General features: G+C 45.6%; 1 protein-coding gene across 1 annotated transcript in view; it reads left to right on the plus strand.

The window, feature by feature from the left end:
* Nucleotides 1–26250, plus strand: part of LOC142591376 (uncharacterized) — a 73505-nt gene that overhangs the window by 39068 nt on the left and 8187 nt on the right. Inside the window, exons 8-14 of the mRNA XM_075703701.1 lie at nucleotides 2823–2889; nucleotides 5840–5911; nucleotides 7827–8026; nucleotides 9975–10049; nucleotides 12611–12659; nucleotides 18756–18997; nucleotides 21173–21218. Coding sequence (XP_075559816.1) covers nucleotides 2823–2889; nucleotides 5840–5911; nucleotides 7827–8026; nucleotides 9975–10049; nucleotides 12611–12659; nucleotides 18756–18997; nucleotides 21173–21218 — 751 coding nt within the window. The remainder of the gene's footprint in view (nucleotides 1–2822; nucleotides 2890–5839; nucleotides 5912–7826; nucleotides 8027–9974; nucleotides 10050–12610; nucleotides 12660–18755; nucleotides 18998–21172; nucleotides 21219–26250) is intronic.

Below are 26250 nucleotides of genomic sequence, written 5' to 3' on the forward strand. Positions count from 1 at the left end.
GCTTACCCCCCCCCCCCCCGGATCTACTCGAAGAGGCGGACATGGAAAAATAATTGAAATGCATAATCGGCTAATTAACAATGGGATGTTTAGGTAATTAGCTAATTTTAGTGGCCGCCATCTCGTCTATCACGTCACACCGAGAGCCGCCATCTTGCACTTAGCAAATAGAAACTATGGCGCCATTTCGTCCCATGACGCGATAATCACGTGGTTCCACATCTATCCGCCATGTAGGACCGCTACGTCGTCACTGGCACCCCATTTTCGCCGCAATCTTCGATTTCAGATATCGAAACTATGACGCCATTTTGAGTATGACGTCATAATCACGTGGTTTTACTTCTAGCCGCCATATTGAATTATGACTTCATCATTGGCACCCAAATTTGGTCGCCATCTTGGATTGAAGATTCCTAAACTATGTCACCATCCACTTCCATCCGCCATATTGGATTACGACTTCACCATTGGCACTATCATTTGCCCGCCTTCTTGGGTTGCGACGTGAATCACGTGACGTCACCAATCACCAATTGGGTTGCTATTGATTTACTATGGGGGCCACCATCTTGGAATTATTGGTGACGTGAACAAGTGGCGGCCATCTGGGACATATCAGTGACGTCACCGATCAATCACCAATTCAATATACTAATAACATCACCAAGCAATCACCAATTGGGTATTTATATCGATTTACTTTGGGGGCCGCTATCTTGAATTCCACGGACTGAATATGTCACGCCGATGGTAGGTGGTAGTAGACCCCAAGAAATAAAAAAATCCTGTTGAATAAGGGCTAACGCTCTTAAGATAATTTCTCACGAAGAAAATTAGTAATCGAAAATGACTGCCAGTTATACATACTACCGACCCATGAGGACATTATGGTGAAACTCGAATAGCCTGCTGTAAAAATGCACGTAGGTTCCTAAGGCATGCGAATATTTTTTTTATTGTGTCCACGGGAGAGTCGCATGGGCTGTATTTCTAGAAATTGTTTATTTGCGGCTTTTCGGCCAAGCGCCAACCTATATTTGTATATAGTACGAATAATGTACTGGCTGAAAAAAAAAACAGTGCGACCAAGTAGTACTTTGTTCGAGTGAGATATAACCAAGATAACAGGTATCTTATACTCCTCATTTATTTTCATTACGTTTTAAAGCGAAAATTCGGGACTGTCAGGTGTCAGGCAGCTTGCGCTGCTGGCCTTTTTTGACATTTTATGCCAAGCACTGTTCCCGCATGCGTGCTTTGTACACCGCAACGGAAATGGCTGTGAAACTCCAGTAAACAGCTTCGGTTTAAGATGAGTTAAGTGGCACAGTGACGGTGGTGTCCTGCTGCTTACCTCGAAATTGCCGTTTCGATTGCCGAGAATGTGCGAGAACATAGCGACACACGCCCACGTCCTGAAAGCAGTTGCGACTAGGCTTTGGGTCGAAATTGCGTGGTCTCTTTAATAACAAATATGTTTAAACTAAAAATAACCCGTTGTTCCGTTTATTTTTTTTTCATTGCTTTCTCGAGAAGTGCAAGCGTATAACATTCATTTGGCGCATGCTCATTTTTGCACTTAGCGTCATCGTTGATGGATTCGTTAGTTGTCTTATTTCTCCATGCTTGCCGGGTGTGGTTTCGAACGCTGCCGATCGATGCCGTTTTGCATTATTTCGCCAGCCGAATGTACTTTTGTACCTGCGAGTGTACATACGCGTTATCAAGTGACTCTCTTCCTTTTTGCGTTAAATATGCAGTAATTGCTTGTCCAGTGTGTTATTGCTAAGCGCATTTTTAGTAGGGTATTCGTTTTTCTTTAGTTTAGTGGCTTCTAAATGATGACACTGCGCTTGCAGTATTTACGCATTTTACGTATGATATATTAAGTAATGATTGATATATGTACCTTCAAAATATTGCCCCCCTTACGCTGTGCCCCACGCACTTGGGCATTTCCTGTATGTTATTTAGCAAAAGAGAAATCTTTAGCTCAGAGGCCCGAGTACAGCGTCGCTCCTGCTCGCTTTGTTTTCGGTCGTTAAACCTGAGAAAATGAAAGTTTTCGCTCAAAGGGAATGTTGAGAACACGAATCAGCTTGGATGATTTAAATAAAGGAACGAAAATTCGCTGGTGGATAGAGAGTAATAAACAAGTCCAAATTGCGGTTAAACGTGATAGCGTGTTTCGTAAGCCCGCTGTCTCGAGAAATGTCGTCTGCGTTGTACTGCCTCTGCTGTTGGTCTACAGTGGCAAGGGTAGATATAGGTTATTTTATTTTTACATCGTGCCGTAGAACAACGTCCGAGCTTGCTTGACATGCTTGACGCGGCTCTAGCGCATTTGTGTAGCCAATGCCGCAATGATCCTAAAAGTATCCAAATGTGTGTTTTGAGGGTGAATAAAGAATAAGTCAAGCTGTTAACTGCCAGCTTTGAAGCTTTTCGTCCGGTCCCTACGGCGTTAGGTATGAAGCATTTAACAAGAATGCTCTGGTGGTTTGTCGTCGCACAATTTCATGTTTTTCCAATTTTTATGCTGCTGGCCGATTAAACTTATAAACACCGCCTGATTAGAGGTAAAAAAGAACTTCTGCACCATTTGATCAATATCGTTACCTAAAAATTTCAATTACCGGTAACTGAGTTTCGCGCTTGCTAGATGCCCACGTGTGATAGTGTTTGAACAATGTAGCGCTAATTGCGTGTTTCCCGATAGCAGGTATAATTTTAAACAGTTGCGCATTTACCCAGCCATAAGCAGCACGACCTGTAATTCGAACCTCTCCATGACGCTGTCCTTGCCATTCTCTCTACAGGACTTGGGTGTTATAGCCGGGCCAAATTTCAAGGAGTTTTTATCGGCACTGGATCAGCGCTTTGACGGTAATTCTGCTCGTCTACAAGTATTCCCAGTCTGATCTTCTAACTTTTCTAGGGCGGAATCGCTATACTTCTCCGGATGTCACATTTTAGCAACCGTATGAAAACTATGAAAACCATCAAGACAATGGGACGCCCTTTTCATTGGAATTGAGTAGTTGTGCTGACGCTACAAATAACAATGAAAGCCGCGCCGGCTTCGGACTTTCGACTATTGTCACGTGTTAACGTCGGCGTCACGTTACTTCTCGCGCTAACTGCGTACTGAGCCCAACGAGCTTTCTAACCTCATCTAACAAAAAATTCACCACCCTTCTTGCCCGCTGGCTCAGCTGCACCTGTTCGCACTCAGACCACGTGTGAAGCTTTCACAAAGGGGAGCACGTCCGCAGGAACAAATCACGCGTGCAGTGAAACCTTCATATAACACAGAAGATGCCGCCCGAAAATTATTTCGTAAAAGTGAGAACTTCGTAAAAAAGCAAACTATGGGAAACGTGTCCTCGATTGTCGTACTCATTCACGAGCAGAAAGAGATCTTCCTCTTCCCTGAGTGTGTTTTGTTACTCCAAGGAATACTGAGACACACCAGTAATAAAATTAAGACTCCATAGCATTAAAACTAAGTTAAATATTATAAATTAGAAGTGTTAGCATTAATGTCGCTATGGACGCTGCAATCCAGCTGCTAAGTATATATAGTTAGCGTGTTCAATAAGAGGCCTGGCCAAATTTTGTGTCACGTGGTGTTTGCCACAAAACTTTGCTGCTTGCGTCCATGTAGCCAGGGACACGGTGTTAAAGAAATGGTCGCGGACATGCTAAAACTCTCGTATATGCATAAGCTGCGAAGGCGTTCCAACTCGCCTGTAGCTGCCCTTTGTTTTAGAGCTTCGGTCATCCGTACGCTGCGGCAAACAGTGACGTCACTGTGCTGTCGCCGCCTTTCGTTGTGTACTCCGCCACTTCCGATCAAAATGAGTTTTTTTTTTGGTCGCACGCTGTAATAGCGGAGTGGCCCTGACTTTCGGCTGCTGAACGCAACGTCACCATGGCAATGATTCCCATCGCTTCCAGCTTCCTTCGAATGGGTCGCAAAATATTGTGGGCTCCCTAACGTGACATTTTGATTGAATCCGTTCGAGGTACAGTCAATACAGCGTCTCAACGCTTACTAGTCCGTCAACCATTAACGAGGAAACGTGAACGTTAATATGCACTAGTCCACGAAGGAGCAGATCTGTGAAACTGTAGCTGCATTGTCACCGGCAGTGCCAAAAGTCGTGTTTAGCCTTCAGCTAGCACTGCCAAATGCTAAGCGTTCAGCATGCCAGGCTCGGTGCAAGAGATAAAATGGTAATTAAAAATGAAATTATGGGGTTTTACGTGCCAAAACTACAAGCTCGTTCTGAGGCAGGCCATAGTGGGGGACTCCGGATCACCTGGGGTTTATTTAACTTGCACCTAAATCTGAGTGCACGTGTGTGTCCGCCCCCACCGAAATGCGGCCGCCGTGGCCGGGCGCCGTGACCTTGTGCTTAGCAACCCAACACCATAGCCACTAAGCAACCATGGTGGTTCAGATGAAGCGTGTCTTCGTGTGAAAACATGCGAGCGCTTCCTGGCATACTATCTCGTTCACGCCTGCATTCTTTTCCACAACACTTTTTAAGGCGAAAGCCTTTCTAAGCTCAGGCTGAAGTTTGTGTCAGCAGACCTGACCGCCGGAGTGTCCGCCGCAGCATCATCACGTCATATGAAGGCAGATTAAAGACAGAATAAAGAATGCAAAATGATTGATAGGGACACTCAGTGAACGATAACGCTATAATAGATTGGTAGCGGTTAATAACGACTAGTAATGAATAATAATGGCTACTAATGACTTGTAAAAACTACTAATTATTTCGCAATGAACAATATGTCAGTGACGGCTTGTAATGACTACAATTGATTAGAAATGACCAGAAATAGCTAATAATGAGAAGTAATGACTAAAATGACTAATAATCACATATAATGATTACTTATGACTACAAAATGACCAATATGTGTAACGACAAATTGTAACGACTACAATTGATTAGAAATCCCTGAAATGCTTAGTAATGACTAGTAATGCATAATTATGACTGAAATGACTTGTAATGGCTACAATGACTAGGATGACCAACATGTCAAACAACAGCAATTGATGACCACAATTGATTATATATGACTAAAATGCTTAGTAATGACTAATAATGATTGAAATGACTTGTAATGACTAGTAATGACTACGAAATAACCAATATGTCTAACGACAACTTGTGGCAGCTACAATTAATTAGAAATGACTAAAATGCTTAGTAATGACCAGTAATGAATAATAATTACTAAAATAACTTTTAATGACCACTAATGACTAGAATATGACCAATATGTCTAACGACGCCTTGTAACGACCACAATTGATTACGGACGACTAAAATACTTAATAGTGAACACAGTAATGACTAATAGTGACTCAAGTGACTTGTAATGAGTAATAATGACTATGAAATAACCAATATGTCTGACGACTACTTGTAACGACGGCAATTTATTAGAAATGGCTAAAAATGCTTAGTAATGACCAGGAATGAGTAATAATGACCGAAATAACTTGTAATAACCACTCATGACTATAATATGACCAACTTGTCTAACGACGGCTCGTAATGACCACAATTGATTACAAATGACTAAGAGAAAGAGAAATGACAAAAGACTAAGAGGCGCATGATAAGACGAGGAAGAGTAGGCTTTCGCCATTAACCTCGTAAGGGGGATCTTAAGAGACCCAGCAATTTTTAAGTATAGACAGTACTAGCTGGGCAATCGCATGCAGCCCTCAGTTCACGATGTGTTGCCGAAAAGCATAGTTTCCGTTTTTCACGGTAGCTCGTGTTTTTTTTTTGTTGTGACGTCACAGACTGCACCACCGCAGCGGAAAACGCTCTAGCCACCAACCCGCTACTGAAGTTTGCCTCAGCCGCCGCAGAACGTACGTACATGTTAACGTGCAAGGTTCTCTCGGCATCGCCTTGCCTTGCAAGAACTTGTTGCGGAATGTCATTGCAAAGATATATTGTACACGACTTCTATTCAATGTGCATTTTATTGCATTTTCGTACAACGAGGACCTAAGTACCGTGCCGATGAAAGGTACATTTACTTCACATTCCGGAACAGCGTAATGTTTACGAAGTCATAGCGCGAACGAGATTAAGCATGAGCTAAACCCGCTGCAGAAATCCAGACTGGTAGGTCGACAGGGTTCCGGGCGTTATACGTTGTGCTTTTGCATACGGTTAACTCGCGTCCATGCCAGCGTCGGAACGTACGTACTACCACAGTAGGTTCCATTACGCAAGCAGTTTAGAACGCCGAAATAAAGCCAATTTAATGATGGGCCATGGAACCTGTGAGTGCTGTCTACGAATTATCCTTAGGCAAAACATATGGCGCACTAACCAAGAAGTGGCTCTGAATGCCAGTGTATATGATTGAGTAGTACGACCGCTTTTAACAAAGTCTATCGGCTCTCATTGACTAGGACGGCGCAATGCTTCTGAGCGGCAGTCTTGAACGTAGCGGTGATGACACCAAGCGTCATCTGTTTTGTAAGTGCCACTGTCGCACTTGCGCTTTTGTCACATCGCAGGGTGTCGAACCGAACCCGAATCGAAAATCGTACCCGAACTGGTAATATAGTGGGGACTGAACCCGAAAGGACGTTCTTAAACTGCGCCTGATCGCGAACCGAACCTGAACCGAAAAAGTAATGGTTACCGGTTTGGCATGAAATCGTTAGAGCATACAGGATGCAAACTGGTGCTAAATACCTAAGCTATTCTTCGAAATAAACACTTTTCAATCGGCGCACCTCCCGAGAACATCGCTACGGCTCACGAGTTTTTTTTTTATGATGAGAGAATGGGCACAGACGATAGGCGGCGGCGGAAGCATACACTAGGCACCAGAAAGAAGACCAAAATCATTAGCGATAAGCCTGACCTGTAAAAGTAGCGTATAGTGGTCTGAATATTCATTGCGCAAGTGCGCAGCTGCTGGAGAAGGGGGAAGTAAAAAAAAAATTCGGCGACGATTACGATACTCCCTAAAGCGAAATTTGAGCGCAGCTCTACAGGTGTGTTCATTTTTCGTTATACTGGGTAGCAGGGATAATCGGTCTCGTGCAGCCCGTTGCAAACGGAGCGAAGTGTGGCGCCACTGCACCGCTAATCCGAAGATCGCGACAGCCTGCGTGCGGATGAAGCGGCGGCGCGATTCACAAAAGCAGCCGCCGACAAACCTCCCAGACGACGCGCGCTACTCGGGCGCCATCTCGTAGCCCCCAGCGCCACACTACGCTTTTATTCTCACGCTTTCCTCCTCACGCTTTCCTCATATCCTCCTCCGCTTTCCGCCTCACGGTTCCGCTAGACCCTCCTCTCCGCTTTCCTCCTCACACCTCTTGCCGCTTTTGTTCATTCCCCACTGCGCGCTGCGTACGCTGTCATCCTTTGCTGTGCTCGTTCGCTCGGTTACGCCGGGCACGCCGACCCTCGACGCAGGGAAGGGCGCCTAAGAGCTGCCCTCCGAAATCCGGGCGTTGTTCCGGGGCAGACAGCGACCCAGATGGCGGTTGTGGCAGTCAACGATAAACCGCACTTGCCATTATTTTTTGAAGGTTTTTGAATGGGGAAGAAAACACTGTCACCAGACCCCGCTTCTTAGTGCCAAAATTACTTCGGAAGTCGCACCGTCCGCTGTAAAGTCATGCACTCGCAACTTCGAAGACCTAAATTCCTCGGAACTTACAAACAAAACTGTACTTGCGGAATAGCAGAGCGAAACTTTTTCCCCGGTAGTGAGGTCAGTGTGAAACACTGAGGCCCCCATGCCATTCACTGCAGATCTGCTACAGATCAAGCAGCTCATCGAGAGTACCGAGGAAGCGGCCTACAGTGATGACGTCTCGAAGATCCACCGCAGCATCGACAATGCCTCGAAATCCCTATATGACGCTCTAGCGGCTTGCTCCGGCTCCTGCGACTCGATCAAGCCAAACCTCGAGGATATGAAGACCACGATTCGAGAGTTTCGCAACAGTAGGGTGCGTATAGAGCTCATGTCCAGCTACTTGCGTACCAGAATAAAAAAAACGAAAAAAGCAGACCGTACAGAGTCAGTCACCGTACAGGGTATCCCCCACGATTTCTTTCTGACTCGTATAAATTGGGAAAATCAAATTCCTGCAGCAGCGATTCCACAGCTTTTTCTTGAAACAACGAGCTTCCAATTATTCCTCCTTTCCTTTCAGCGTTTTTCTGTTTATTTCACATTTAGAACCCTAGGGATTTTTTTTTCACATGCCAGTTTATGTCAGCTAAGATTTCGTTTGTGAGCAAGAAGACGAAGTGGGGGGGGGGACTAGCGCGCAGTATTAAACCGTCCGTTTTTGTTACTGTTTATTCTGACTAGTGCGTTTATTCGTCGAGTTTCTGACAACGTGACCATGCACTCATGAACGTTTTTGCACGCCCTGAATTAAAATTCTATTTGAAATTATTGTGCCACTCCACACCACTCAGGCATATTCAAGTAATGGGAGGCAGATGGATTATTATTTTATATTTAATAATCAATCAAGTTATTTTCCATGCGCATGAAGAACCTTAAGGTCTGAGTGCTGGCGCAAGCGCACAAAAAGATAACTGCACGGGAATATAAGTTAGAAAGTACCATGAACACAAAGAACGAAAAACCGATACACCGTTTATTTATTTATTCATATACCTTCAGGGCCATATGGCATTATAGAGTGGAGTAGCAGTAGAAAACTTCGCAATAAAAATACAAACGAAAATGAGTGAATCTCGTTATTACACGGCGTAATTGTTCCCAGTTATACAACGTTAGTTAAAGCTTCCCGACAATGCTTATTGTTGGGCATGGTTATAGTTTTTGCAGGAAGGTGGTCCCCATTATGGGATGTGGGTGGTATAAGCAACTGAAAAGGAAAGTGATTAATTTTTCATGATGTACAGATTAATACACAAATGTGTGCAACTATGACACAACAACGCAAAGCTCAGAAAATAATGACAGCGAGGGAACAAAAAATGTCGAGATTCACGAAAATAAGCGTTGTGAAAACTCAGCATTCCGTGGACGGTGGAGCATTGGTGATTACTGGCAGGTATGCGGAAAGGGTCATGTTCTCTGTTGACCTTGTCCAGTCCAGCCAACGAGTAGTGGGAAATTGAACTCGAGAGCACTAGCCCTAATAGTCAGCTAGTGGCTCACATTAAGGGCTAAGACGGTCAGTAGAACCTGGACCAGTGACCCTGGCAACCAGCCAGCTCGTTTTCCATTTAATTAAGTTTTTCCTTCTGCTTTAGTTCGGTACAGGTGAAGATATCGTGAAGGAGCTGGAACAGAAACAGAAGGTCAGCGCGATTACGTCGGCATCAAAGTACGGGCAATGACAATAATTTGTGCTAGTAAAGCGGGTGATGATTTATGCGTTTGAAAATCATGACTTTAGTCTTAGCGGCATTCATGGTTAGGTTATTACCTTCGTACCATTTAGAAAAAGAAAACAGGTCAGTCTGCAGGATGCGACAGTCATCAACAGTAGGAATTTCCTTTAAAAATCTTGATGTCATCGGTATGTAGAGAGAAAGAAGACTGAATAGTGCGGAGAAAGCATCAATATTGAAAATGAAGGAAATGGTCTTAAATACTGACCCTAGAGTGACGCTCCTAGTTGCCATGTAAAAAGAAGACGCTTAGACAATGGTTTGTACGTACCATGATCCATCGAGAAGATAACTGCGCAAGAGATGGTAACTGAGGAGTGTTATTTTTCTACCATGCGACTCACTCTCAACGGGGAAAATGCGCATTTCCCGCTAGCGACACGCATTACCAAACTGCGCAATTATTTATCGGCCATTCTCGACTTTGTTTCCTGAACTGTACATGACGCGCAAGGTATTCAACGTACGGCTCATGCGAGAGCTTACATTTGGCGCTTATTGACCACTGCTTGATTTCAGGTCAATCTCCCCCACCCCGTTGAGAATCTGAGGGATAAGCTGACAAATGGTGACGTGCCTCGGCACCTCGCACAGGTCAGTATGAGTACGACGTGATTATCTATATGAACGATAAAATTGACGGCAACCCAGCGTTTCTATTATCATAATGTAGTTAGCTGACTTCGCTGGCTTCAACAGCTGTATGTCTGCCCAGCTGCCTGCCTACCTGCTTTTCTGTCTGTCTGTCTGTCTGTCTGTCTGTCTGTCTGTCTGTCTGTCTGTCTGTCTGTCTGTCTGTCTGTCCGTCCGTCCGTCCGTCCGTCCGTCCGTCCGTCCGTCCGTCCGTCCGCCTGTCTGTCTGTCTGTCTGTCTGTCTGTCTGTCTGTCTGTCTGTCTGTCTGTCTGTCTGTCTGTCTGTCTGTCTGTCTGTCTGTCTGTCTGTCTGTCTGTCCGTTTGTCTGTCTGTCTGTCTGTCTGTCTGTGTCTGTCTGTGTCTGTCTGTCTGTCTCTGTCTGTCTGTCTGTCTGTCTCTGTCTGTCTGTCTGTCTGTCTGTCTGTCTGTCTGTCTGTCTGTCTGTCTGTCTAATTCACGCTGCGCTTACCAGCGACCGAAGTTTATTGCTAGGGTCACTTAAGCGACCGAAGTTTATTGCTCGGGTCACTTAAGCGACCGAAGTTTATTGCTCGGGTCACTTAAGTATGTGCTGGCGGCTTCCTCGCCGAGCATACATGGGTCACTGGGTACGTACGCTAAAAGGCAATGTTCGGCTAGCTTCTGCCTGACCTATAGTTGACAACTTGGGTAATTGCCACCGGAAATATCCCCTGACAGATAACGTTACAATGCACTGCGACATGTAAACATAGTCATCAAAATCGCTGCAAAGAATGAATTTCCCATCATCAAATTACAACTGTACCTAGTCGCAACTAATCGCATAGACGTAGGAAAAAATAAACATATGCTCAAAGGAGGCGTTCTCTTTCACTGTGCTTTTATTGGGTAAGAAATATATGGAAACTCGAGGCGCATTTCCGTTGCCAGCGGCAGTGGGGGCAATGCCGTGATGTTCTGCATAAAGTCCAAGTGCGATAACACCGTGGCCGCGCTCCGTATTAATGCCTTCTTGACAGCAGGCCTGTGCGCTCTGTTTCTTGAAGTAAGGCGATTTGCACCTAAATTTACATTGTCAGGCCTGGTGCGACGAAAGCGGTGGTGGGAAAATTATTGCGGCTTACTTGGGAGCGTCCCCATTAAATTCGTTGGCAGTCAGGCATGATAGCATGACGTCACGGATCGAAGTGCACTGGCCTTGTGCCATCTAGGAGGCGTTAACTGTATGCTGTGTGTGCGAGAGAAAGCGTGCGTTGGTTAGCCGAGGGCGTGGGCTCCATCTCGTGTGTGCAGAAGTTAAAAACGAGGTGGAAGCGCGCCGTCTTCGGTCGCGGGCAAGGCAGCTGTAGGGAGGGAGGGAGGGGTGAGGGTGTTCTACACCAGCGGCAGCTCCGGCGGCCGAGAGTGGCCGCGCGGGCTCTGAAAGCGATCTGCGATGGGACCGTCTAGGTGCGTCCAGGGCTCGTACATTTCGTGAGCACTATGTTCTCGCCGCTAGTTCGCGTTGTAGCTACAGGCAGCACGAAGGTCAATTCGCTCGCTGCTGCTGCCGCACTTCCTTAATGCTGCGTTTTGAAAGCGAGTGTCCGCGGTCATCGAGTCAGATGCGTTCAGGTTTGCCTGCGCGCTTGTGCCCCCATGCTTATTAATGTAATCAATAAGCGGATGTGTAGTAATTAGGCTGTGGAAAACAGTGAGAGATTTATGAAAGCGGGTAAAACATGGGAGTTGTTCTTCTTTAGATCTGAAATAGGTAATGTAATGGACGTTGGCCGGTATTTCTTCCTTTCTCCTACTCATTTTCATGGAGCTGAGGAAACCAGACAAGGTTAGTGTTCATCCCAGCTACTTCACGATGGCGCGGTTCTATACAGAGTGCGCTCATGTTCAATCAAAATATCCGACACGAAACATATTCCGCATATCCGGCACTCTTTTGTGGCCGTATATGATATCACACAGTGTTCGTGCAACGATTAATGCTCATGTGGGTTATGTGGTGTGTCAGATTTTTACCATGATCAGCTCCTTTTTCGTAACCCGCCGTGGTTGCTCAGTGGCTATGGTGACGGACTGCTGAGCACTACGTCGCGGGACCTAATCCCGGCCATGGCGGCCGCATTTCCATGGGGGCGAAATGTGAAAGCACCCGTGTACTTAGATTCAGGTGCACGTTAATTAACCCCAGGTTGTCCAAATTTCCGGAGTCCCCCACTATGGCGTGCCTCATAATCAGAAATTGGTTTTTGCGCCTAAAGCTCCACGATCTTTCTCCTTTTATTTCTACGTCAACAGAACGTTTTGCGGCGATGCAAGCGAGCATGAGGCCATTCGTAATCACGTAGTTCGCGTGGTGTAGCCGCAATCGCATTCCCTCCCGCCAAAATGCATTGCCCATTTCGTTAGCATTACGGGTTTCTGTCCAGCGGAAACTACGTCGAACGCACTTTCGACGCATTTCGGGCCGCTCACATTGCGTTGGCATTCTGTGGCATTTGAAGAGTTTTCGAGGTTTCTTATACCAAATAACACTTTTCAGATTCCAAGGCAGAAGAATATAGGAAAGGATTTCAGGAAGCAAACAAAAGGTTAGTCCATCACACCTTCAGTAATTCTTGTTGTGTAATCGGTGTTACAAAAAAAAAATTTTGACCGTCCTGCGAATTATGTTAAATTGCCTGTAAACGACCTGGCTTCCACATTCAGCTGCCTTTTTTGCCATATAAATGCCCCATAAGGCGTTCATACACTTGCAAACCGCAAGTTCGCTCAAAACCGTTGACACTATTCGAGAAAAAGCGTAAGGATGTAGGCACACATGCTGTCTAGAGCGAGAAAGAGCGGTGCTACTTATTTTTTTAGTGAACGTTGCACGATGCTAGCAGACAATGAATCGCCACTAACGCAGCCATGGAGGCCTAGTATGTACCACATCTCCCATACCAGTGATATTTCTGCGTATAAATCAAAATGCGCCTTGTGCTTTCATTAGTTGCGATGTGTGATGTCTTCGTTATGTCTGCACGTTATCCATATACTTCGCAAGAAAGGCTTTGTAAACTTTCTGTAGACTAACTGGGAATTACTTCTATGGCCGCCGAATAAGCTCTTCTTTTCCTCCTCGAAAACTAGAAGTTATTTTTCACTCAGCCGACAAGGAAGCGGGATCAATGCTTATATTCGTGATTATCACGGATATACTTGATCCATCGCAAGGTGCTTCCCCTGGATGCCGGACCGTGAATTCAAAAGAAAATTCGAGATCCACAACGTCACTACTGGATGCTATGGGGTCAATGGTGTTTGGTTTTAGCATTTCGCGCAAATGCTGGAGTGCCTTTTTTATGTTCTACTGAATTGGAAAGAAAACATCACCGTCGTTGGCTCCAAAAAAATATGCTGATCATCCCGGGGATTTTCTTCCTTGTTCATATACTGCCCAGTGCATGTGTCGCGTAGCGTCTTTCTGCACTAATGTTGACATAATACTGGTGCATCGTGCATTGAGAAGAGTACGAACTATAGAAGTTAAACTAAAGGGAATAAGCGTTCACAACATTTTTGGGCCACGACAATGTACTGCCAAAAGTAAACACAGGGTGGCATATGTAAGAAGCTCTATATATGTCAGATGTAGATTGATTTTTTTTTGTGATTGATCAGCGTTCAAATCACTAGGAATGGCAACAGCTCTGTTGAAACGGAAGTTTCCCTGATGCATTGAATATTATATAAGCTCGCGCAGGAGAAATTAGATAAGGATTCATGTAGTGGCAACGCAGCGAACTTCTGCGAAGGTCCGTCGTTACCTGAGTGCTATCCTATCAAAGATCCTAATTACTGTTATTAGATCACTCGATTAGTTAGAGAACATAATTAACGATGTTTTGTTGCTTAGTGAAATCTGCGTTTTGATTTGACGTGGAGGTAATGTTTGCCTCTTGGAGCAATGCAGTTCAAGGATTACTCTTGTGCTACCTGCCACCGTCTGGTTTATATTTTAATTCCATGCAACAGGTATACCTAGACTAGGATTCGCTGAAAGGTGAACAGTAGAGCTCGGAGGAAATAGGATCCGACATAGGCTGATCTTGACAAAGAGACTGCGTTCTGTATGCTGACCTAATAAACTTTCTTCTTTTTTTGCGACTATACAAATCATGCCAAAGTCTAGGACTGTGTTTTTAATGTTCGCCTCATTAGGGAGCTTTAGCGTGTCGGGTATGCACGTTAAGGCCAGACGAACTGTGGTTTGCTTTGCCGGTTTAGCGGAGGCAGAAACGTGAGTAGCCTGCGCGGTGCAGCCAACTGGTGGGAGCTCAACCGCACAAACAAATAGCTATCAGTGCAGTAATCAAGTGCATTCTACTTCGCTGATGGCGTAAATTTTCGGCAGTGGCGTAGTCGGGAACATAATGACACCATTGTGTGTAGTTTACACCGGGGGCGAAGTAGAAGGAAATTGTTTAATGCAATTTTAGCTCTATGTTTGTCTGGTTGAGTTCTGTGCCACGAAGCGGCTGCACCATGCAGGCCACTCATGTCGGCGCCTCCGCTCATCTGGTAAGCCGCCCAGTCAACTTGTGTTCGCGGGAATACCGGACACGCTAAAACTCTCTATTTACACCTGACGTGCAGAATCGAAGGCCAAGCTGCGCCAGCACGCTGCCCACTTCGTCAAAAGCGTCGGTGAACTCAACGATTCCGTCAAGCGTTCGGTGGAGGAGGCCCAGAAAGCCGTCCTCAGCTTGGACAACATGCCTGACGATGTAGCAACAGGCCTGGGAATATACGGGATGGTGGTCACAGTCGTTGCTGGCGTCATCAGCATCATAGTGGCACTGTACCTATTAGGTAGTGAGACAAGCACAATTCGAGCCGCACGTGATTCATTCTTTAAAAGGGCGCATTCTCGAGCCTCCGTAACAAAGTTGCACTGAAATTTGCGTGATAACTTTTTAGAAGAATAGTTTCCTCGGTGATTGCGTTAATGAAAGTGGAGTTATAGGATCTGTAGATTCATGGAGTCTTTTGCCTCTTTGAAGATATCTTATTTCACCAACACGAAACGTTGCCTTCTGACAACAGTAGATTCTACGCTTGTGTGCTTCATGATCCACAGTGTTCAATATTAATGTTTTTTTTGTACAGCCTCTAAAAAAATAAAGATTGCGGACAAGAAAAATAAAAGACAAGTGGTCATGAGACAACAGGATGTGTGTAAGTGTTGGATAGACTATGTAAGAAAACCTATCCGGGCTTTTGATATGCAGGCAAGGTATGCTTTTCCACAAGTGTAACAGGAACCCCGTTATCCGAGGGCAAAGTTACTTGCAGTTGATTGAGAACTCCGGGATTATCTTTAATGACTCACGTTTGCTTTTCAGAGAAACCGCTTATGACTCATCACGCAAAAAGTGCGTGCAAAATGAATGCACAACGTGCAAACAGGTTATGAATAACTTGAGAGAAAAATTGGCCATCAGGTAGTGCACGCGTACTAATCTAACCAACTCGTACTCTTCTTTGCTATGTTTTGCATGAAATAACGCGAAGATGACGTGGAAAAGTATGAGCTGCGTTGCGAAATAACAAAGCGAGAAAGTCCGCGAAGTTTGAAAAAGAAACGTCTCTACGCATGTTACTAGCGTACGGGATAGCAGCCTCATCTAAGCCTGTGCGGGAAATCGAGCTAGTCATCAATTACCGGGCCTTGCCGCGACCACAACAACACGCACGTGTCCTTCCCGCGATGCCTCAACAGATCCCTGCGTTCATTGCGTAATAGCGTCACAAACTCGCTGCTCTGAGCCGCGAAAATCAGGAGCGCGGTTTGCTTTCCCCGAGATACTAATTGTTGGTGGTGCTGCTGCTCGCATTTCGATGGGGGGCGAAATGCGAAAACACCCGCAAATTTAGGCGCACGTTAAAGAAACCCAGATGGTTCCTCCACTACGGCGTGCCTCAGACTCATAAAGTGGTTTTGGCACGTAAAATGCGATAATATATTATAGTGGTGCTATCCCGGGCGAGTGGGTGCGTATTCACGTGATGTGTTTCGTATTACCCGGTCTTTCTCGCTTCGCCAAAAAAAAGTAGTAAGGACGCGATGTGTGCCTTTCTGACATAGAATTTCGACGTCTTTTACAATTATTTACAACTCCCTAATTGGCATCTTGACAATTAGAGCAGGAAGAAAAGACTTTGATAATTATTTTTAAATAGATAGCTGGACGTAAGTTGAATAATAAAAAAAATACCGGTGGTTTCTTAACCGGGCTCGGAAACGCATGCTCCTGGTCTTATGCGTGTGTGATAGTCCGTCTATTTGAAAAGTTTGGTGCATGATAGCTGCCATAAATTGTATTATCAACGAGGTACACCGAAACATCCAACCAACCACCTAGAATGGGTGGATCGCTGATCGGGTGCGACATTTAAGCCACTGCTCTGGAATCGCTTCATTAGCCTTTTTTTTTCTCTCTACAAAACGAAATTGCGGTGTTTCACATGCCAAAGCCACAGCACGATTCTGAGGCCTTCCGTATCGGAGACTATTAAGACCACCTCTGGTACTAAATTATCCACGTAAATCGAAGTGGACGAGCCTTCTCAGCCTTTCACCCCCGTCGAAATTCGGCCTCCGCGGCTGCGATTGCTGCAGCTATCTCGAGCTGAGGAGCGATACACACGCAAAAGATGTTTGGGAGAAAAATAGTGAATAGTGAAACACGAATTAATCAACATAATATTCAAACGCTACAACTACGCAGGAAAATACGACTGAAATGTCTTTTCTTGGTTAAAAACAACTGTTTGTCCCTCCACCCACAGGCTTATGTTAAACCGCTTACAGCGCGCCGAACACGGCATCGTCACACTGATTATTTGACACCTTATAACACCCGAACTAACCTTCTTAAGTTTTCCTTCTTCCCGCGCGCTGCAACAGATTGGAACAGCCTGCCTTTATCACAATTGATAAACAACAGATTGCAACAGCCTGCCATTATCACAATTGATAAACACCGATTCTATTGAACGCTTGGGTCTTTAATACTTAGGGTTTTGCCATGTCAGCAAGCCTTGTTACTGTTTTCTTTTTCATTTCTTTTACACGTGAATTTTGTTTGATAGTTTCCACATCTTCCTTATTCTATTATCTTCAGTATTTTGGAATGGTCGCTCCGTCAACTTCTGGTACTTGTTCTTTTTTTTCCCTGTATCGATACTGGTTGCAAATGCTGATATATGCGTGTGAAACTGTTCTAACGTTTGTCAAGTTGTCTTCCTTCAGTGTACCTTCTCTTAATCTTATTAGTCGTCGCTATCATTTTTGTTTTCTTCTGATATTTACATATGTTGCATTGGTTTTGCATTTTCTTTTCATGTGTTGTGTAATATACGTGCATATGTAAATATTTATGTATTCTGCCCCTCCTGCTTTGGCCCCCCTTTGGGCCTGCTGTATTGTATGAATAAATAAATAAATAAATAAATAAATAAATAAATAAATAAATAAATAAATGCACATGATAAATTGGAACAGATAATGGGGATAAAGTCTTTCTGCGATGCACATGTCCGTGCGCTTTGCACATTTCGTCACTGTGGACATCTTTAGGCAGTCTATATAGGCACAGCTGAACTCGCAGACAAAATATAAAGTCAACAGTCTATTGGCAGAGAGCCTCGAGACTATTTAGTTTTCTCTGACGTATGCCCACGACGCTCCGCTAAGCAACTTCCTGAGATCGCTATGATTCGTGAGTACCAAACAAAAGATGTATTCGCAGTGATTTCTTTTCCATAGAGGGTCCACAGCTTTGATATAAGCAAAAGATTGAGCATTGCAGAAGTTGCAAAGGATTTCATGGCAATTTTATACAAATTTTAGATATTTTCAGAACGTAAAGCCGGCTTGTTTGGCAGGTTATGAACGTGTTCTTTGTTTATACTGTTTATTTAAGATCCCAAGCATTGACATGCAACCCTACACATCCTATTGAGCAATCCTTGTTATTCTTATTTGGTCTCTTCGGAATACTTTTATCAAGGGAGCCTAGAGCATGCATCAGTCATGCCTGCAAATATCCACGAAGAACGCACCGCTACTGATTGCTAAAGCAGACCACGCAGCTGCCATTGTACGGACCTCTAAAGAAAAATAAATTTTATAGACATTCTGGACACTGTTGAGAGGCCGGCTATTGAAAAAAAAAAAAAAAACCTAACATGGAGGCTATGTTTGTATGACCTTTTGTTGGTCTTTATTTTTCACCAAAGAGTTCGTTATGAGCGGTTTCTTGCAAACGTTCGATAAATTTATAAGGACGCCAACTCCGTGGGCTGGTGACATTATGGTGTTGGCAAGTATGTAGGCTACACCTGTTTGCGAAAATTTGACATCATGTTTACTTCTGGTGGAGCTTCGGTTTTTTACCCTCCGAAGAGCTTTTTTTTTCCCGGACCTCGCAGTAAAGTCGAGCAAGGAGGATGAGACCAATATAAGCTTACTACCTTGACAGGTAGTGAAGTCTACTGGCTTCTTCGAATAATACCCGGAAGATATCTGAAAAAAAGCTTACAATCATGTGTGCCAGAAAACCATCAAGACTAACAATGTTTAGGTGAACGGAAAGTTAAATTTTTTTTTCTGTGTTTTCTTTTCGGCCGATCGCCAGGCAACCAGTGCTCCATGTGGCGCGCCCCCACGGGCTGGTGCAGTTTCATCGCGGCAAGCTGGGCGATGACTGTGGCGGCCTTCGCGTTCATCCTCTTCTTCCCTCCCTTCGTGATCGTCTCGACGGTGGGCATGGCCACGGGCATGGCCGCCGACCGCAGATTGTGCGTTCCCGCACAGGACCTCGGCGCGCCTGGTTCGCGCTCGTTCGTCGACTTTGTGGCAAGCAGGCTCGGGAGCAAGGTGGGTTTGGCCGACGAACGTCGAAGTCAGTGTGCCTGTGCATAAATTTAACGTATAAATTTTTGAACCAAAGTTGTGTATTTTTTCACAGCGAAACTGGTAGCATTTAATTGGTGGCGATGTTGTGGTGTCCCTCGGCAAAAAAAAAAAAGCTTGTTCCGAAAAAAAGTGCATATCACCATTCGAATCAGACATACAACACATAGCTCAGCATTCGTTTTAAAAAGGAAAAAGCACTAAACGAGCATCAAAACCGAATTATGGATGATAAGGCGCCTGTGAACAATGCGTGGGACGCTCCTTCTCGCCGCGTATGTTTCCGGTAAATATTACGGTTGCGTAAGCTGCTCTGGTGGAAAAGGGGCAACAGCAGCATACGAATCAGTGATCGGCGTCACCAAACTTCACGTACAGAAGTGAGACCTGCCTAGCAACTCGTGCAGCTCATTGGAAGACCACTATAGCTGGACCACGTTGCTCTTTAGGGCCTCCCGAAGAGCAGTGTCAATACGATGAGCATTGAAGCGTGCAGAATCGTAATGCTCAACAACGGTGTTGCGCTCAGACTGGGCAGGGCGATAAAACATTTCTTATTCCCATGGACGCCATTTGAGTGGTTTTCTAACATCTTCGCTGGCCATCAACTATCGCAGGGTCGGGATGGCGAGCCAATTTTTTTCTTTATATTATACACTCACCACAAGAGGTTTACGCTGTCGCATAGGTTCTTCGTACACAATTTTTGAGTGACTCCAGCCCCTGCTCTATTGTCGCGAGACACTCAGTCAGTAAAGCTCACAAGGAAGCGACAAAGTGAAGGCAACCATATGTCGCGACATGTCGCAACCAAATCCATACGCTGCGAATGAGTCAATTTGAATGACAAATCTGAGCTTCTAGTCCCTGTAGTGTCTCTATAGAGTTCAACGACTCGTGGTCTTATATATTTATTGCAAGCAATAGCGCAAATAAAAACGGAAATGCGTACAAAAGAGTCACAGGACACTTTCGTAAACATTGAAGTATGGTCTTACTCGAGACAAGTTGGGAATGGTATATGCGAAGAAATGTTGATGGTAGCATAGATGTTGAGCCCATGAAATGTCTTTGAAGAACGATGACAACTTTATTTCGAGACAGATAAGGAATCGATACTCACGCACTTTGAGGTATTTCATGTTTGCCGCTTCTGTAATCTGCCACGTTTTATTATCTTTTAACCAGAAGGGTGTTAACTGAGGGGTCATATTTTTGTTCGCGACTACCATATGAAGCCAACAGATAATAGAGACAACGGAAGCATAGAGAAAACCATTTGGAGTTTTTGATTATATTGTATGAATGCTAAGCCAAATGAAAATGAATGATGACGACAAAAGAAACCAACTTGCTGGTAGTGGGCACTAAGTGCTGGCGGCAAGGGTGTGTGTTTTTTTACGAGAAAATACCACCACAGAATAAGCGGCTGATGTTCACACGTGTTGGCTGCATGGGTTTATTGATAGAAAGGTAAAGAGTGTATAGAATGGCAATGTAGTTTTAGTCTGAAAGTGATAGATACACGATTAACAGAAAGTGTCAAGTTTACGAACCCTAGGCATGCCCTCGTATGCTCTGGTCGACAGATGCGCCTTATCCGCCCTCTCAAGTTGTAGTCTGAACATATCCTCATTTATCTCTGCACGAATTCCAATCATCTACTTGTAATAATGCGCACTTGTCATTAATGCTGACATGCATCCAGTTTGAAATGACCTACAGTGTTAGAAAAAGAAAGGCCGTCTAATTGTAGCCCGTGGTTTCGGGGAGGGGATTGTCTTCGTCCCTGATTGACGTCTCTTCGTCGTGAACAGCCATGGACGCGTGCCCAAGTTTGCTCACATCACCTCAACCGATTTACTGCGCTAAGACGTTTAGCCGTGAACAAAAATGTTCATCACTTATTCAGGAATCTGCTTGGTCGTGCGCGCAGCGCTGAATATAAACTTCGTTGAGATCGCCAAAAGGAAAACGAGCCAAGCGCAGATTTTGTCAGAAATGCCTTTTCCTCAATTTGTTGCGCATACCTGGGCCCAACAGTGGTATAAGATGCGCAGTCTCAACCCTAGCTACTATATCGTAGTAATGACTTACAACGAACTTCTCGTGCACCATGCCTTTTTTTTTTCTTCCAAGGAGGCACACCACGGCCCCGCGGCCTTACATGAAGGCGACGCAGAAAGTAAGTTCCTCTTGTGAGTTCACAGTAACTCCGCTAGACTTAACGGACGTGAACTCGATGGTCCTCCTCCACTGTTCCAAATTGAACAAAGTGGTACCCCTGGACCGAAGAATGCAGAGCTATAATGACGCCCGGCGGTTATTTTGACAAAAACGTGCTCGAGAATTCTGGCTTCGTTTGTGCGTTTTTACAGACGAGCCGCGAGCAGCTGCGAAGAGAAATTGTGTTACGGTATAACAGTGACTTATGAATGAACTATAAGAATGCCAAAATTATGCAAATCCACAAGAAGGGCTTCGTTAACGAATTGAAAAGACCCATTAGCTTGCTTTTAGTACTGTGCAAAATCCTCAACAAGACAATTTCCTGTAGAATAAGGGTCGCACTTGACTTCAGTCAACCAAGAGAAATGGCTGGCTTTTGGAAGGGATATTCTACAATAAATAACATCCATGTCATCGATCAGGTAGTCGAGAAATCTGCAGAGTAAAATCAACCTCTCTATGTGGCTTTCAGAGATTACGAAAATGCATTTGATTCGGTAGAGATATCAGCAGTCATAGACGCATTACGTTATGAAGGAGTACAGCAGGCACACGCTAATATATTGGCAAATATCTACAAAGTTTGCGCAGCTACCTTGGTTCTCTACAAGTAGGAAGATACCTATGAAGAAATGGGTCAGGGAAGGAGACACAATATCTCCAATGCTATTCACTGCATGCTTAGAAGTATTCAGGCTATTAAACTGGGAAAGCTTAGGGGTCAGAACCAACGGCAAATATCAGAGAAACCTTCGCTGCGCAGGTGACAATGTCCTGTTCAGCAACACTGGGGACTAATTACAACAAATGATCGATGACCATAACAGCGAAAGTGTAAGATTGGGAATGAAGATTAATACGAAGGACCAATAGCATGCAAAAAAGAATTCGGTAACGGCAATCACTCTATTCTGTGATCGAGTACGCTTAGCTAGGCCAATTACTCACAGGGGAACCTGGTGAAGAGGAGGAAATTTACAGAACAATAAAAATGCGTTGGAATGCATACGGCAGGCATAGCGAGATCCTGACTGGGAGCTTACAACTATATTTGAAAAGGAAGGTATACAACCAATGCATTCTGCCGGTGCTAACCTATGGGGCAGAAACTGGGGGGTTCGTAAAGGAGCTCGAGAAGTCAAAAACCGGCGCATAGAGTGATGGAACGAAAAATATTAGGCGCAACGTTAAGAGACAGGAACAGAGCGGTGCGGATCAGAGAGAAAACGGCGACAACCGATATTCTAATTGACAATAAGAAAAAAAGCAGCTGGACAGGCCATGTAATGCGTAGGATGGATAACCAGTGGACGCTTAGAGTTACAGAATAAACTGAGAGAAGGGAAGCGCACTTGAGGATGGCCCAAAACTAGGTGGGGTGATGAAATGAGGAAATTTGCAGGCGCAAGTTGGAATCGGATGGCGCACGACAGGAGTAACTGGAGATCGCAGGAAGAAGCCTTCGTGGACATAAAAATAGGCTGAGAATGATGACGATTACTGGGGTGTGCTATTTAAGCGCACCAGTACAGTGGAGTCGAAGTGCGGAGTGACCACACATCCACACATCCACTTTCACATCCACTGTTTTAAGTGGATGTGAAATGGGGAATTGTGAAACGTTCCATGATAAGCACAAGCTTTCTTGGTACGTTTAATGATAAAGGCTAAAGCGGCACTGCAGCGCAACAGCCGTGACGCCAACAACTCATTCATCATGCTTCGGGAATTTACGATGATGCTTCTCTTTGGGCATGCGACGACCGCTCTATTTGGGCAGGACAAGAACAGTGCCGATCACGCAGTTTTGGCAGGCGTAAATTGTTTTCTTGTGCATGTAAATCAAGGTCCACGGAGCGTTGTTCGTCATATTTGCTTATTGAAATGCCCGCTAGAATTCGAACCCTAGACCTAATACTCGGCATTTGCATGCCGCGAATTCTGAGCCACCGCAGCGCGGGAGCTGTGAAGAGACATCTGTCATTATTTGCTGATCTAGGTAAATGCGAACAACTCGCACAGAGACAACTAACATGTGAAGTTGAGATCTGATGCCGTTCATGTTTGTCCCTGCGGGGAATCTACCCTATATTTGAAAGTCGCCACTATATCCAGTGCCGCTCTTTCCACCGCACCATCTTCTACCCAAATGTTTCTCTATATTCAAGTTAAGCTCTGCTATACAATCCGCTATGTACCATGCATGTCTCTGTATGCTGCGTCCGCTTGAAACCCCTTAAAGGGACACTAAAGGTTACCAGAAACTCAAGTTAAAGTGGTAGAGCAATGTTCTAGAACGTCTAAGGCGTCAATATAATCGCGAACAGAGCTTTAGTAACCGAGAAATTGAGGTAAATGCATAACACGATTTGAGACCCCCCAGCGACATTCCGGTACTAGCCCTATGACGAAAGGACTCCTCATAATTTGTGTTACTAATACTCAACTACTCGTATTAAAAATATCATTTAATTCGATTATGAGACTGAAAAAAATGTTACTTGTCTACGTCTATTCGATTCTAAGAAAAAATAACATTTTGACGTTGCCCTTCAGTAATATGGGTGTTCGAAAGGTTTCGTTTTCGCTCGACTCTGCGCGCTCGACTCTGCGCCGCGCACGCTTTGGAGTTTCAGTAGTTTCGTTATCGCGTCGTGCTGTGAGGGTTCTGCTGGCTCGCGAAACTTTCATTTGGAACAAGCAGCGAGAATGCCACGTCCATGTGATGTCGTGGGAAGCCCTCGTTGCTTTCCCGCTCCGGAGAGCCGGTACGTGTCGAGGCCGCCGTCGTAGTACGCAACGACGCCGGCAGTGCGAGCCCTCAGCAGCAGGTCGCGCTCGTCGGTGCTCAAATCGCTGAAGTTGAGCCCACCATCGCGAACCAATCTGTCGGTGTCAGGGTCCATTGCGACCATAGAGTTTCTCACTATAATACCTAGAGGGAAATCTGGCGCCAGCGTCTATGGGAGTTTCTTAAGGGGGCACCGTGCCGTCATGGGAATGACGGTATATGTGTGCGAGGCTCGTGTTGGCTGGTGTTGTAAGAGGCTTCGTCTAAAACGTGGATATGGCTACGCAAATAACGCGTTCTCAAAGTAAAATCTTAATGAAATGTTTCCATTCACGCATATTACATCTTTACTCACCCGCACTGCATCACCAAGCGAAGAAAAGCAAGAACAGACGACCAACTGTTTCAGAGCGAGCGCGAACCTTGTCGTCTGTCCTCCAACTTTAGCGGCCCGCTGATATTTTTTACGTAACGTATAGTCGTACACGCAATAACAAGTTTTCATAGTTAAACAAAACATGTTTTCGCGTAATAATAAAGCAGAAACAGCTTTTTACGCGCTGTTTTAGTAGGAAATGAATCATTGTGACAGACTGTGATGACCCACTTATGGGGTAAAGGTTCGGGTACTCAATGTTTTAGCGGTTCTCTTAGGCGGAGCCTCCGAGAACCCAATTGAGGACAAAGCCGTTGGTTTGGACACACACACAAAGACTTTTAATCACACACAAAAGAAGCATAAAGCAAATAAAAAGAAACAGAAAACATGCTTAAATTACACACTCAAGAAAACAAGAACACACTTAGGGCTTTAACGAGGTTAACGAGGGCGCGAGTCTGGGCGTGCCCACAAGGGCGGGGACGCGTCGCAGTCTCGACACGGCAACGCGGCGACAAGCTGGCAGAAGGGGTGGCGCCGGTCTCACCAAGGTCGTGGCGTAGGCTGACCGACCGGGCGCCGGGAGCGCGCCAGCTCTGGCGAGGCGAGGTAACGCTGGCGGCTGGGTGGCAGGAGTGGACGGCGGCGGCGTTCTGGCCGGGCAGAGAGCTCGGGCCCGTAGCCCGACTGCTCCCCTCTCGCCCACGGGCACGGAAGCTCGAACGCCGGCCTCGGGCAGCAGGCGGCACGGCAGACGGGGGTGGCGTTCTGGCCGGGCAGCTGGCGTAGAACTCGGGCCCGAAGCCCGACTGTTCCCGTCCTGCCCACTGGCGCAAAAGCTCACCGGCCTTGAGGAGCCGACGGCACGCTCAGGTAGACGGGCGACGCACAGGAACAGGTTGGCAGGAGGCCCCGGGCGGGTGAAGTCCTGGTGGGCTCGGGTCCGGAACCCGACGGCCCGTCTTCAACGCCCGCTCCGGTGGTTGACCTCCTCCTGCCGTCGTTTCCTGGGACGATCCTGGCGTCTCCCCGGCGTCTCCCTGCGTGTCCTCTTGCGTGTCGCCCCCGTTCTGCCAGCGCACCACGCTTTTTGTCGTGGTCTGGCCGATTTGGCATTTACTGATTGGCTGCCCGACGCCCCGTGGTCTTTTCTCATTGGTTGTTTTTTTCTTTTGTTGTTTTTCCTGCGCCGCGCGTTCACGTGCCGGGTGCTCTTCGGCGTCGTCGTTTTTCCTCCTTCCAGCTCGGCGCGCGTGCACTCCGCGTCGTCTGCTCTCGACCGTCCCGAGCCCCGCACCACGTCGCGCACCACACATCACATAAGCCCCTTTTTTAACAAGTTTTTCAGAAGAAAAACTGCCGCTCAGTGCGCGACATAGTTCACACATGCTCGGAACACTACAGTCACAGTCATGGTCCGTTCACAAGAACTCACAGTACAGTTCACTGAGCATACAGATCAAAGACAGACAGTAATTGAAAAACACCACAACAAACTCTATAGAACAAAAAGTGTCGCATCAAAGGCTATCACAAAACACTATAAACCATCAAGCTGAAGTCACCAAGTCCGAGGTCAAAAGTCCGTGAAGAGCTATAAGCAAAGCATCGGCTCCTTCAGGTGACCCTTTGCCATATCAACCTAACTAGACCTTTATCTTCTCGGTCAGAGTCCACTGGCCAGTTCATGACCATATCGCTCCGGGCAATAATATATCTGCATGGTGTCGACCAAGTCACTGTCTGCGCTCTAATGTAGTCAACATTGCAATGTGTGGTTGCAGCATCAGTGCCAATGGTCGAACCAGACGCGAGTGC

This window comes from Dermacentor variabilis, chromosome 8, assembly GCF_050947875.1.
Source record: "Dermacentor variabilis isolate Ectoservices chromosome 8, ASM5094787v1, whole genome shotgun sequence".
Lineage (NCBI taxonomy): Eukaryota > Metazoa > Arthropoda > Arachnida > Ixodida > Ixodidae > Dermacentor > Dermacentor variabilis.